Below are 12,440 nucleotides of genomic sequence, written 5' to 3' on the forward strand. Positions count from 1 at the left end.
CAGATTCCTGTTCCCCATCCCGTTTGTCTTCCATTCCAGAAACAACGTCTTCTACACTTGGAACTGTTTTCTCTTTATCGAAAGGGCGCGATAGAACGTGCTCCTTCCACTCCCACTGGTATCATCAGCAGCATCTTCCTGGTGGCCAAGAAGGACGGTCAAATGCGCCCGGTGATAAATCTCCGTCCCCTGAATCACTATGTCCGCTACCGCCATTTCAAGATGGAGGGCATTCACCTTCTCCGGGACATGCTCCTCTTGAACGATTGGATGGCCAAGCTCGACTTGAAGGACGCCTACCTGACGGTTCCGGTAGCGGATTCTTCCAGGGACCTGCTGCGTTTCCATTGGTGTGGCGAAACTTGGAGGTTCACATGTCTTCCCTTCGGCCTATCTTCAGCCCCTTGGTGCTTCACCAAGCTGATGCGGACGGTCGTGGCCTTCCTCCGCAGTCGTGGGATTCGTCTAATTATTTACCTAGATGACATCCTTCTCATGGCCCAGGATCGCAACTGTCTTCTGGAGCACCTGTCGACTTCTATGGATCTTCTTTCCCGGTTAGGTTTTCTCATTAATCTGGAGAAATCTTGCCTTGTCCCATCTCGTTCCATGGAGTTTCTGGGCTTCCGGGTCGACTCTGCCTCAGAATCCCTCAGTCTTCCTTCCGCCAAGGTTCGTTCTATTTGCAGGGAACTTCACCGGACGTTGACTCTCCCTCAGGTCTCGCTACGCCAGCTTGCCCGAGTGATAGGCCTGCTATGCGCTTCCATTCAGGTGGTCTTCCCGGCTCTGTTACACTACCGAGCTCTTCAACACCTCAAGCTTGCACACCTTCGTGCCGGTGCTACATACGAGGACCTGATTTTTCTGGACAGAGCGACCAGGGACGAGCTTCGGTGGTGGATCCACAATCTGGATGCCTGGAACGGCAAGGCTATCTTCGGTCCGCTTCCGGACTTCACGATAGAGTCGGACGCCAGTCTCTCGGGCTGGGGTGCCTACTGCAACGGAGTGACCACTGGCGGGCGTTGGTCCCCTGCGGAGACGAATCTACACATCAATTCTCTGGAGCTACTGGCTGGCTCTTTCGCTATTCGCAGCTTCACGAATGGTATGGCCAGCGCATGTGTGAGACTGCGGATGGACAATATCTCGGCTGTGCGTTATGTCAACGCCATGGGAGGAACACGTTCTTCAGTCCTCTCCCATCTTGCGAGGGACTTCTGGGAGTTTTGCCTGGAGAAGGACATCAATGTTGTGGCCGAATATCTTCCGGGTTTGCACAACACTCACGCGGACTGGTCTTCTCGTTTCCTGATGGACTCCAGCGATTGGAGATTAGACGTGAGGATGTTCTCCTCCATTTCTTCTCGATGGGGTCCTATGTGCATCGACCTTTTCGCTTCTCGCCTGAATACTCAGCTTCCGAGATTCTACAGCTGGAGGCCGGACCCGGACGCGGTGGACGCATTTCTCCAGAAGTGGACCAGTCGTCTGTCATATGCGTTCCCACCGTTCATGATGATCCCTCGAGTCCTTGCTCAACTGCGTCTTCAGAAAGCCGAGATGGTACTTCTGGTTCCGTTCTGGACGGCCCAGTCGTGGTTCCCTCAGCTACTGGAGTGTCTGGTCCAACCTCCCTTACTCCTACCGTCTTTCCCAGACCTTCTACTCGATCCGTCAGGTCGCCAACATCCGCTCGTTTTGGACGGGTCTCTACGCCTGATCGCATGCAGAGTTTCAGGAGTTCCTGGGACGTCTTGGAGGTTCCGGAAGCAACTAGACGTCTTCTTGAGAGCGCATGGGCCCCGGGGACTAGGAGATCCTATCATGCCGCCTGGCGATCTTGGACTGACTGGTGCCTGGCAGGGAACTTGGATCCTGTATCAGACCCTGTAACTGAGATCTTGAAGTTCCTCACTTCGCTGTTTGAGTCAGGTAAGGCTTACCGAACAATTAACTTGTTCCGTTCTTCCATTTCTGCCTATCATTCTGGTTTTGATGGTCGCCTGGCTGGGCAACACCCCTTAGTCTGTCGTCTTCTCAGGGGTTCCCGTCTTTCCCGTCCACCTCGTCCTCGCTTTTCTTGTACCTGGGACGTTTCCTTGGTTCTTTCCCTCTTTTCTTCTTGGCCCTCCAATGAGCAGCTATCCTTGCGACAGTTGTCTGCAAAATTGGTCACTTTGTTTTGTTTGATTTCATGTAAACGGGTATCCGATGTCAGGGCCTTAGATTATGATGCTAGGTCTTTTACACCAGAGGGTGTTGTTTTTAACATTTTGCGGCGTACTAAAACCAACATTAGATCTGTTTCTTATCCTAGGTTTCCCGAGGTTCCTGCCCTTTGTCCAGTTGCGTGCCTGCAGGTATATGAGGCCCGCACGTTTCCTCATCGCTCTTCGGCATCGCCGGAATTATTTCTGTCGTATCGGCGTCCATTTGCTCCAGTCACCTGTGTTACCTTATCCAGATGGGTTAAGTGGGTTATGTCCTTAGCTGGTGTGGATACTTCGGTGTTCACGGCTCATTCCACTAGAGGCGCTGCTTCTACATCAATGGCGGTCGCTGGTGCCCGTTTGGAGGATATTCTTCGTGTGGCTAACTGGTCTCGAGTTTCCACATTTCGTGAGTTTTATTTCCGTCCATCCACTCATGTATTTTCTTCTGTTATTCAACCACTTTAAACTTGCAATAGGAGCCTCCGTGTCATGTAATAAAATTGCATGATTTTCCTAGTTTATGACGTAAAGTCATGATTTTATTAAGGACACGGAGGCGAGTATTGCCCCTCCCATATTGATATTCTCCTACCCTTATTGTCTATTTTATGGTATTTTTATGATATTCTTATTATTACTGTTATGCTGTATCATGCTTCATGTTTCCTAATATTTATTTATATTCTTATTCTGCTTTACTACAGTACTGATCTGTTCTTATTGCTATGCAGTACATAGGCTTGCATTGATCTTACATTATCTATGTTCTTTTTGTCTGTTTTTTCCTTAGGATAACAACACTGGCGTTCTTGGTGCCTGAGGTCAAGTTTGGCTCTGTTGCCTTGTCTCTACAATCATCCCGGTTGGATATTTTCGGATTGGGTTCTTCGTGATTGGATTCGGTCCTGTTGTTATCACGGTTTTTCAGGATGTGTCTTCATCAAAGAAAGAGGAGGAGCTGTTTGATGCCAGGACTCTTATACTGGGTTAGGGGGGGCTTGTTGCCATAGTTACCCTGTGTGGTAAAGGTTTTTTCTTTTTTCTGTGCTGCTATAGAAATTTCAGTAAAGAAAGAGAATGCAATACTCGCCTCCGTGTCCTTAATAAAATCATGACTTTACGTCATAAACTAGGAAAATCATGCAATTCTGGATGGAGGCACTTAAAGGGGTTTTACAGGATTTTATTACTGATGACCTATCCTCAGGATAGGTCACAAGTATCTGATCGGTGGGGGTCCGATACTTGGGACCCCCCGCCGATCAGCTGTTTGAGAAGGCAGCGGCACTCCTGTGAGCGTCGTGGCCTTCTCACAGCTTTTCCGATGCCAGTGATGACACGTTCATCAGTCACATGGCCTAGGAGCAGCTCAGCCCCACTGAAGTAAATAGGGCTGAGCGTAATACCAAGCACAGCCACCATACAATGTACAACACTGTGCTTGGTAAACATGTAGAAGGCCGCGACGCTCACAGGAGTGCTGGTGCCTCCTCAAACAGCATCGGCAGAGGTCCTAGGTGTCAGACCCCCACCGATCAGATACTGATGACCTATCCTAAGGATAGAAAAAAACAATGCAACAGCACTCTGCAAACCAAATAAAGTACAATAATGCCATCGTAATAGAAAATATTCTGGTGCTAATGCTAGCTTATTTTGCAAATTTGAGATTCTTGGCAAATACATTTTGTACAAAATTATTTGGGCCCGTCTGCCACACGTCAAGGCGATCTCTGTAAGACTGGAACCTAACACTAAATGCTTCCTGTTATGTGCCATAACGGCCACCATAAAATTCAGGGAGTGCAGGTTCCACATGCATGCTGGGTCCACTCTGCTTTTTATCATTTTTGGTGCCAAAATGGCCTCCATCTCCTGGTGCCAAAAGGCTTCCAGTGAGTGCACCAAAAATGATAAAAAGCAGAGTGGACCCAGCATGCATGTGGAACTTGCACTCCCTGAATTTTCTGGTGGCCGTTATGGCACATAACAGGTAGCATTTAGTGTTAGGTTCCCGTCTTACAGAGATCACCTTGACGTGTGGCAGACAGGTCACAATAATTTTGTACAAAATGTAATTGCCAAGAATCTCAAATTTACTAAATAAGCTGGCATTAGCACCAGAATATTTTCTATTACTATGGCATTATTGTACTCTATTTGGTTTGCAGAGTGCTGTTGCATTGTGTTTATTTCCTTGTGTTTCTAGCCATGGCAGCGCGCACCTGCACATTGGGATGTGCTGACTAACCCCCTTTTTCTATCCTAAGGATAGGTCATCAGTAGTAAAATCCCAGAAAACCCCTTTAAAAAGACATTAAAGGGAGGTTTAACAGCAAGAATAGACAACAATCATTTTGCCATCAACAATGCTAGAAACTTTGACAGAATCCCTACTAAGGTCTATAACACAAAAGTGAACAGATGCTTTTGGAATTGGAATATGTTACTATGTTACCAATTTATGGTAAACTAATTTAAAGGGGTTATGCCACAAACAATATCCTACAGTTTTCAAACCAGCAGCTGGATCTGAATACTTTTGCAATTACATGTAACTCAAAATGTATTATAGCCATTGAGCTGTTCAATAAAATGTATCTGTATAGCGCCACCTGCTGTCTGTTCTTTTTCATTATTTCTTGTCCACCTCACTGAGGTCGTTGCACATGCTCAGTTTACATCTTCAACTCTCACCAGCCATATCTTCTGTTAGAGGCTGTGGGATTTACAAAAAAAGAGCTACAGCAGAAAGAGCATGCCCCCTGCAAAAGTACAAGCCCTCTGAGCTGCCAGCCTGAAATAAATCTAGCAGAGCAATTGCAGCAATTAATGGGGAGATCTCTGGATCCATGTAAGGTACAGGGCTGGTTCTAGCTTTGTTAGAAATGTCATGTACTATACTGTGTCTGATTTTCATTTTTTGCATTAATCACGGCACAATCCCCTTAAATTATTTCAGCACAGCATCAAATCTGTATGACAAAATTTTTTTTGAATTAAGAATAACAAGATTAAATAATCTATGCAATACTAAGTTAGATTTCATACTTGCCAACTTTTGAGAAGGGGCGATTCCAAAGAAGGGCAACATTTTCCCTTTTATAGAGCACATCTTCTGCAGAGTCGGGGACCAGTGGGAAGCATAGAATCAGAGTATCCCAGAACTGAAAATGGCTGCTGCGTGGGGGCTCTCCTAGATGCCTCTACACAGGTACAGGCTGTGGCTGTTTTGGACATGCTCCCTCTGGGTGGTTCTGCACTTATTGGACATTAATGACATATCCATATAAAATATGCCATAAATGTCCAGATAGGACTGCCCCTTTAATGTACATATTTTTCCACATTCTTAGTACTTGGCCTCATGGATTAATTGTCAGGGAATAAAGAGCGGACTTATTGTTCATAGCCCCCAATCTGTTAAAGGCATTGTGCACCTATCCTCAGGATAGGTCATTGATATCAGATTGGTGAGGGTCTGACAGATGGCACCCCAACCGATCACCTGTTTGAAGAGGATACAGCGCACACATAAGCGCTGCAACCCCTTCAATGTTTACATGCCATCAAGATTAAAGTGAATGGGACGAGCAGCTGTAATTACACAGGACCGCCTCTACAATCTAGACGGCGGTGCAGCGCTCACATGACCCCTTCAAACAGCTAATCGGCAGGGGTGCTGACCCTCAGCAATCTGATATGATGACCTATTCAGTGCACAAACCCTTTATTGCTTCATTTTCAAAACAGCGCTGAAGTTTAAAGGGGTTGTGCCAGGTTATTAAGTCATAGCTGAACGCTGGAGATCCAACTTCTGGGACTCTCACACATCACAAGAATGGGGGTCCCGTTCCCCGCTCTGATGGAGTGGCAGGTTGTGCATGCGCACTGCCGCTCCATTCATTCTCTATGGGAGCGCCAGAGATAGCTGAGTACAGTGCTATCTCCTTTCATTGGTTGCAGTGGAGAACAGAAACCACTTTGAAAAGCTCTGAGATTTGCTCGAGTGGATTTTCTTATCACTCTGACAAAGTTTGACAGTAATAAAATTCTGAACATAAAGTACACATTTGTGACACAAAATTTATTGCACAATAAAATTTTGTGATAATTAAAAACCATATAATTTTCAAAATTACTTACATTCACACAATCATTTGCATTTCTTGGCGCCAGATACGCATTATTGTTATTTTAAGAAACGTCACCCTTTGTCAAATTCCCAAAGTGAGTGATAAATATGGAGGAGAGAGGTAAAGGAGGAATGGGTTTAACATCCATACATGCACATAACAGCGGCGAACCTTCTCAACTTGTAGACCAAAGCCATTCCATTGGAGTGCAAATCAATGTCTCAACTCTTCCATACAATACATTACAAGTAGGTCACAAATATGATAAAAGGATTATTATCTGTACACAGGCACTTGACTTGTATTTACATATACATTCCCATGTCACACAATTTCAATATTGGTAACAACTTTGATACTGAAGACGTTTTTGTGGAAGGAGAGTAGTAGAAACTGGAGTGTAAGTAGTTCATTTTCGATAAGTCTCTGAAAACGCCCCTGCTGGGCTGCCACTTTTAGTGGCATGAAAATGTGAAGTGCTGTTGTCGTTTCATAATCCTTTGGTTTTAAAGGTCAGATGTTCAAAGCAGAAGCGTGACCGCTAGCAGATTCCCACATATTAGATTCCAGTGGCTTGGACATGCTACACATGTACACATCCATGACCCCTGCTTGTGCTGGATGTTCTCTTCATGACATAATAGCTATAAAGTGAAACCACCTAACCGCAGCCAGAACACTCAGCCCCTCTTCACGACCCTTGTGCTGTGGAACATATTCCTTGTCTTCTGCTGAGATTCTGACACATCCACATACTTCGTATTGAGGTAGTCTTTAAAGCAGCCATTCCTTTTCTACACTTTACTTCTTTCTTGGCTCACTTCGGTTTGCATTCTTCTTCTGGGAAATATCTTTCTTTTAAGTGCAATTAACTAAGGAGCAGAGAAATGACTCAGTTACTGTAAGCCTCCAACTAAGCTGCTTGATGACATGTTGGGTAAAATGAAACCAACTATCTTATAAGTGGAGATTCAAAGCAGCTAAGTGAATAGAGAAGACAACATGACATCGATACCACAGTAAAGCAATGTGTTTTTAAAGTTATTACATTTCAGCTGTGAAATTCTGTTAAAAGATAAAATTTCAGTTTTATTCTTCAATGCACAACCAGTACCCCTTTAAGGCCCCATGCACACGGCCGTGTGCGGGCCGTGGAACCGCGGCCTGGATCCCTCCTGAGAGCAGGAGCGCACGGCGTCACTGGTTGCTATGACGCCGTGCGCTCCCTGCTGCCGGCACAGTACAGTAATACACTGGTATAGATCATACCAGTGTATTACTGTATTGCGGCGGCAGCAGGGAGCGCACGGCGTCATAGCAACCAGTGACGCCGTGCGGTCCTGCTCTCAGGAGGGATCCAGGCCGCGGTTCCACGGCTTGCACACGGCTGTGAAACACGGCCGTGTCCATGGGGCCTAACATGGCTGTGCAGTGTCAGGGTATTGATGACCTATCCTCAGGAAAGGTCATCAATATCTGATTGGCCGGGGTCCGACACCCCTGCCAATCATTGAATAAAAGAGACTGAGGCACTTGTGCGGGTGTTGTGTCCTCTTCAAAATGTTCCTGCACAAAGTCTCTCTTGTAGCAGCTGTTCAGTGTAATTCAAGTGAACAAGAGAGGAAGGCGTAATTACATTGCTTGAGCGCAGCATCTGCAACCAGCGGCGGGGTGTCTGGAGTCAGAACCCCACCAATCTGATATTGATGACCTATCACTATCCTGAAACAGCACAATCTCTTTAACCCTCTCAGCCACCATGGTGTACTCTTGCGTCACGGTGGGTGAGGGAATGTATGGAGCGGGCTGCTCCAGTCAGCCTGCTCCATGCGTGGCAGATACCGGTTGTATAATACAGCAGTCACACAGCCGCAATGACATGGAATGGCGATCCTTGCAAATTAACCGCCATGTAACCCCCTCAGGATCAACAGTGATCGCAGCATCTGTGGCACCTTCTGGCTTTCAATTGGAGCCCCCGCAGGGGCTACGATCGGTTACCATGGAAGCCTGGACACTTCTGGAACTTCCCAGGGCTGTCATAGTAACCTACCTGCTAAGCTGTGCACAAAGCACAGCTCAGCAGAGAGCATGCCAAAATCCCATTCAGCCTAATAGAATCTCTATTATGGTGAATGGGGCAAGGAGGAAATAAAAAGATCCCAGGTTATAGCCCCCTAAGGGGGTTAAAAATTATTATTAAAAAAAAAAGTTAAACTATATATAGTTTTGAAAAAGTATGTGAAACCTTTGGAATGATATGGATTTCTGCACAAATTGGTCATAAAATGTGATCTGATCTTCATCTTCAAGTCACAACAATAGACAATCATAGTCTGCTTAAACTAATAACACACAAAGAATTAGAAGTTACCATGTTTTTATTGAACACACCATGTAAGCATTCACAGTGCAGGTGGAAGAAGATGTGAACCCCTAGATTAAGGACATCCCCAAGAGCTAATTGGAGTGATGTGTCAGCCAACTGGAGTACAATCAATGAGATGAGATTGGAGGTGTTGGTTACAGCTGCGCTGCCCTGCCCTATAAAAAAAATAATAAAAAAAAACGCACACCATTTCTGGGTTTGCTTTTCACAGGAAGCATTGCCTGATGTGAATGATGCCTCGCACAAAAGAGCTCTCAGAAGACCTACGATTAAGAATTGTTGACTTGCATAAAGCTGGAAAGGGTTATAAAAGTATCTCCAAAAGCCTTGCTGTTCATCAGTCCACGGTAAGACAAATTGTTTATAAATGGAGAAAGTTCCACACTGCTGCTACTCTCCCTTGGAGTGGCCGTCCTGTAAAGATGACTGCAAGAGCACAGCACAGACTGCTCAATGAGGTGAAGAAGAATCCTAGAGTGTCAGCTAAAGACTTACAATAGTCTCTGGCATATGCTAACATCCCTGTTAGCGAATCTACGATACGTAAAACACTAAACAAGAATGGATTTCATGGGAGGATACCACAGAGGAAGCCACTGCTGTCCAAAAAAAAAACATTGCTGCACGTGTACAGTTTGCACAAGTGCACCTGGATGTTACACAGCGGTACTGGCAAAATATTCTGTGGACAGATGAAACCAAAGTTGAGTTGTTTGGAAGAAACACACAACACTATGAAAAAAAGAGGCACAGCACACCAACATCAAAACCTCATCCAAACTGTGAAGTATGGTGGTGGGGGCATCATGGTTTTGGGCTGCCTTGCTGCGTCAGGGCCTGGACGGATTGCTATCATTGAAGGAAAAATGAATACCCAAGTTTATCAAGACATTTTGCAGGAGAACTTAAGGCCACCTGTCCACCAGCTGAAGCTCAACAGAAGATGGGTGTTGCAATAGGACAACGACCCAAAGCATAGAAGTAAATCAACAACAGAATGGCTTAAACAGAAGAAAATACACCTTCTGGAGTGGCCCAGTCAGAGTCCTGACCTCAACCCGATTGAGATGCTGTGGCATGACCTTAAGAAAGTGATTCACACTAGACATCCCAAGAATATTGCTGAACTGAAACAGTTCTGTAAAGAGGAATGGTCAAGAATTACTCCTGACCGTTGTGCACGTCTGATCTGCAACTACAGGAAAAGTTTGGTTGAAGTTATTGCTGCCAAAGGAGGTTCAACCAGTTATTAAATCCACGGGTTCACATCCTTTTTCCACCTGCACTGTGAATGTTTACCTGGTGTATTCAATAAAAACATGGTAACATTTCATTCTTTGTGTGTAATAAGCAGACTGTGATTGTCTATTGTTGTGACTGAGATGAAGATCAGATCACATTTTATGATTAATTTGTGCAGAAATCCATATCATTCCAAAGGGTTCACATACTTTTTCTTGCAACTGTATATGCTTTTTTCTTAAGTTGAAATGAACCCTCTTTCCAAATTTTTCATATAAAAATCTATAAACAATAAAAAATGAACATATCAGGTATCACCACTTCTGAAAATGTGCATCAAACATTACATTGGAAAAAAAGTTTTTTTTTAGTCCCCCCCCCCAAAAAAATAAATAAATAAATTCAATAACAGTTATCAGAAAGTCATACATGCCACAAAAATGGTACCAGTAAAAACTACAGTTCATCCTGCAAAAAACAAGCCCTCATACAGCTCATGCGCCAGCCCCTGCAGAAAAGTCTGAACCTCCGAAAGCAAAGCTAAATTTTGCTGAAAAAGAATGGAGAGAGCCGACACTTGCCCTTTGAGAGAGCTGAGAGCCAGCCCCAGGTCCATGCCCGACTGCAGGAAAGCCAAAGGTTGCGTCAAAGAAAAACGAACGGGAGACAGCTGTCTCCGCTTGCACCAACTAAAGTAGGACTTCCAAATCCGGTGGTAGATTCTGAAGACGAAGGCTTCCTGGCATGAATCATAGTCTGGACCACTGCATCCGAAAAATCCAGAGCCTTCAGTACGCGACTTCAACAGCCATGCCGTTAAATGTAGCGACCCTAAATTCGGGTGGAAGATTGGCCCCTGCGACAGCGGGTCCTCCCGAAGAGGAAGATGCCAAGGCTAGTCGGCGAGAAGGGCGACTAGGGAGGCGTGCCACACCCTGCGCTGCCAATCTGGGGCCACGAGAATGACGGGCAGTCCCTCGGACCATATCTTCTGGAGAAGCCGCGGAATGAGAGGAAGAGGTGGGAACACGTAAGGACAACCCCTGAGATGGTTGCCCCAGTGTTGCAGAGAGCCGAATCGCCCTCAACTCCAGAACATTGATTGGAAGGGAGCGCTCCTCGCGTGACCATACCCCATGAACCAAGAGATTTTCCAACACTCCCCCCCCCCCCCCCCCCAACCCCCGAGGTTTGTGTCCGCTGTTAACACTTAACACCCTCCCAGCTGGACACAATGGATCGCTGAAGCGCTTTGGTATGGAACTGAGCATAGGGAACTGCTTCGAAGGCAGAAACCATGTGCCCCAGAGCCCGCATGCAGCGACGAATGGGAACCGGAGCTGGCCGCAACAATGAGCAAATCTGAAGATGGAGAGCGGATAGTTTTTCCGGAGGCAAGAACACCTTGGCCTGAAAAGTGTCCAGTACCACGTCCAGATAAGTCAATCGCTGCGATAGATAAAGACAAGACTTCTGTCTGTTTACGATCCATCCGAAGCGCTCCAAGGTGTCCAGGTCTATGCTCAGGCTGTCTGCCATCCCTTGGAACGACACACCCTTCACCAAGATGTCGTCTAATTAAGGGATTGCCACGATCCCCCTGGCATGGAGCAGGACAATGACTGCCGACAGAACCTTCGTAAAGACCCTGGGAGCTGTGGCTAGGCTCAACGGGAGGGCTACAAATTGGTAGTGAAATGGACCCACTGCGAACCGGTGAAACCTCTGATGACTGACACATATGGGCACGTGAGGATAAGCGTCCTTGATGTCTATCGAGTACAGGTACTCCCCCGGTTCCATGGACGCAATGACCGACCTCAGTGACTCCATCGGGAATCTGCGGACACAAAGAAAAAGGTTGAGCGCCTTAAAGGTCTAGAACGGGACGGACGTCCCCTCTTTTTTGGGAACCACTAAGAGATTGGATTAAAACCCCTGAAAACGGTCTTGCATAGGGACCGGAACAATCACACCTTGCTGCTGTAGCATGTGAATTGCCAGAAAAAAATGAATCTGCGGCTGCAGGAGAGTCCGGAAGAGACGACTGAAAGAAACGTGATGGAGGGGAGGATTTGAAATCCAGCTTGTAGCCCTCTGCAATGACCTTCCTCACCCACTCATCCGAGACGTGAGCCAGCCAAACATGCCGAAACACGTGAAGCTGGCCACCCATCCGAAAGGAGGGCGCCGGGAGCCACCCGCCATGCAGCGGAGCTCTTAGGGTTAAAGGACTTGGAGCCCTGTTGACAGGAATGCCAGGAAGGCTGCAGCTTGAAAGAAGGCTTGCGCTTCTGGCCTGCGGTTGACTTATCGGACGCTCCCTTTGGGCCGGAAAAACTTGAAAAAAAAAGGCTTCCGCTTTTTTGCCTTATTAGACCACTCCCTGTTCTGAGGTAAATGGGTGCTCTTACCACCTGTAGCGTCCGAAATGATCTCATCCAGGCGCTTAAC

General features: G+C 46.3%; 1 protein-coding gene across 1 annotated transcript in view; it reads right to left on the bottom strand.

Annotated features, from left to right (window-relative positions):
• Window positions 1–6,291: 6,291 nt before the first annotated feature.
• Window positions 6,292–12,440, bottom strand: part of GNPTAB (N-acetylglucosamine-1-phosphate transferase subunits alpha and beta) — a 93,093-nt gene continuing 86,944 nt past the window's right edge. Inside the window, exon 21 of the mRNA XM_044280693.1 lies at window positions 6,292–7,227. Within this exon, the coding sequence (XP_044136628.1) occupies window positions 7,150–7,227 (78 nt within the window). The 3' untranslated portion in view covers window positions 6,292–7,149. The remainder of the gene's footprint in view (window positions 7,228–12,440) is intronic.

This window comes from Bufo gargarizans, chromosome 2 (assembly GCF_014858855.1).
Source record: "Bufo gargarizans isolate SCDJY-AF-19 chromosome 2, ASM1485885v1, whole genome shotgun sequence".
NCBI lineage: Eukaryota > Metazoa > Chordata > Amphibia > Anura > Bufonidae > Bufo > Bufo gargarizans.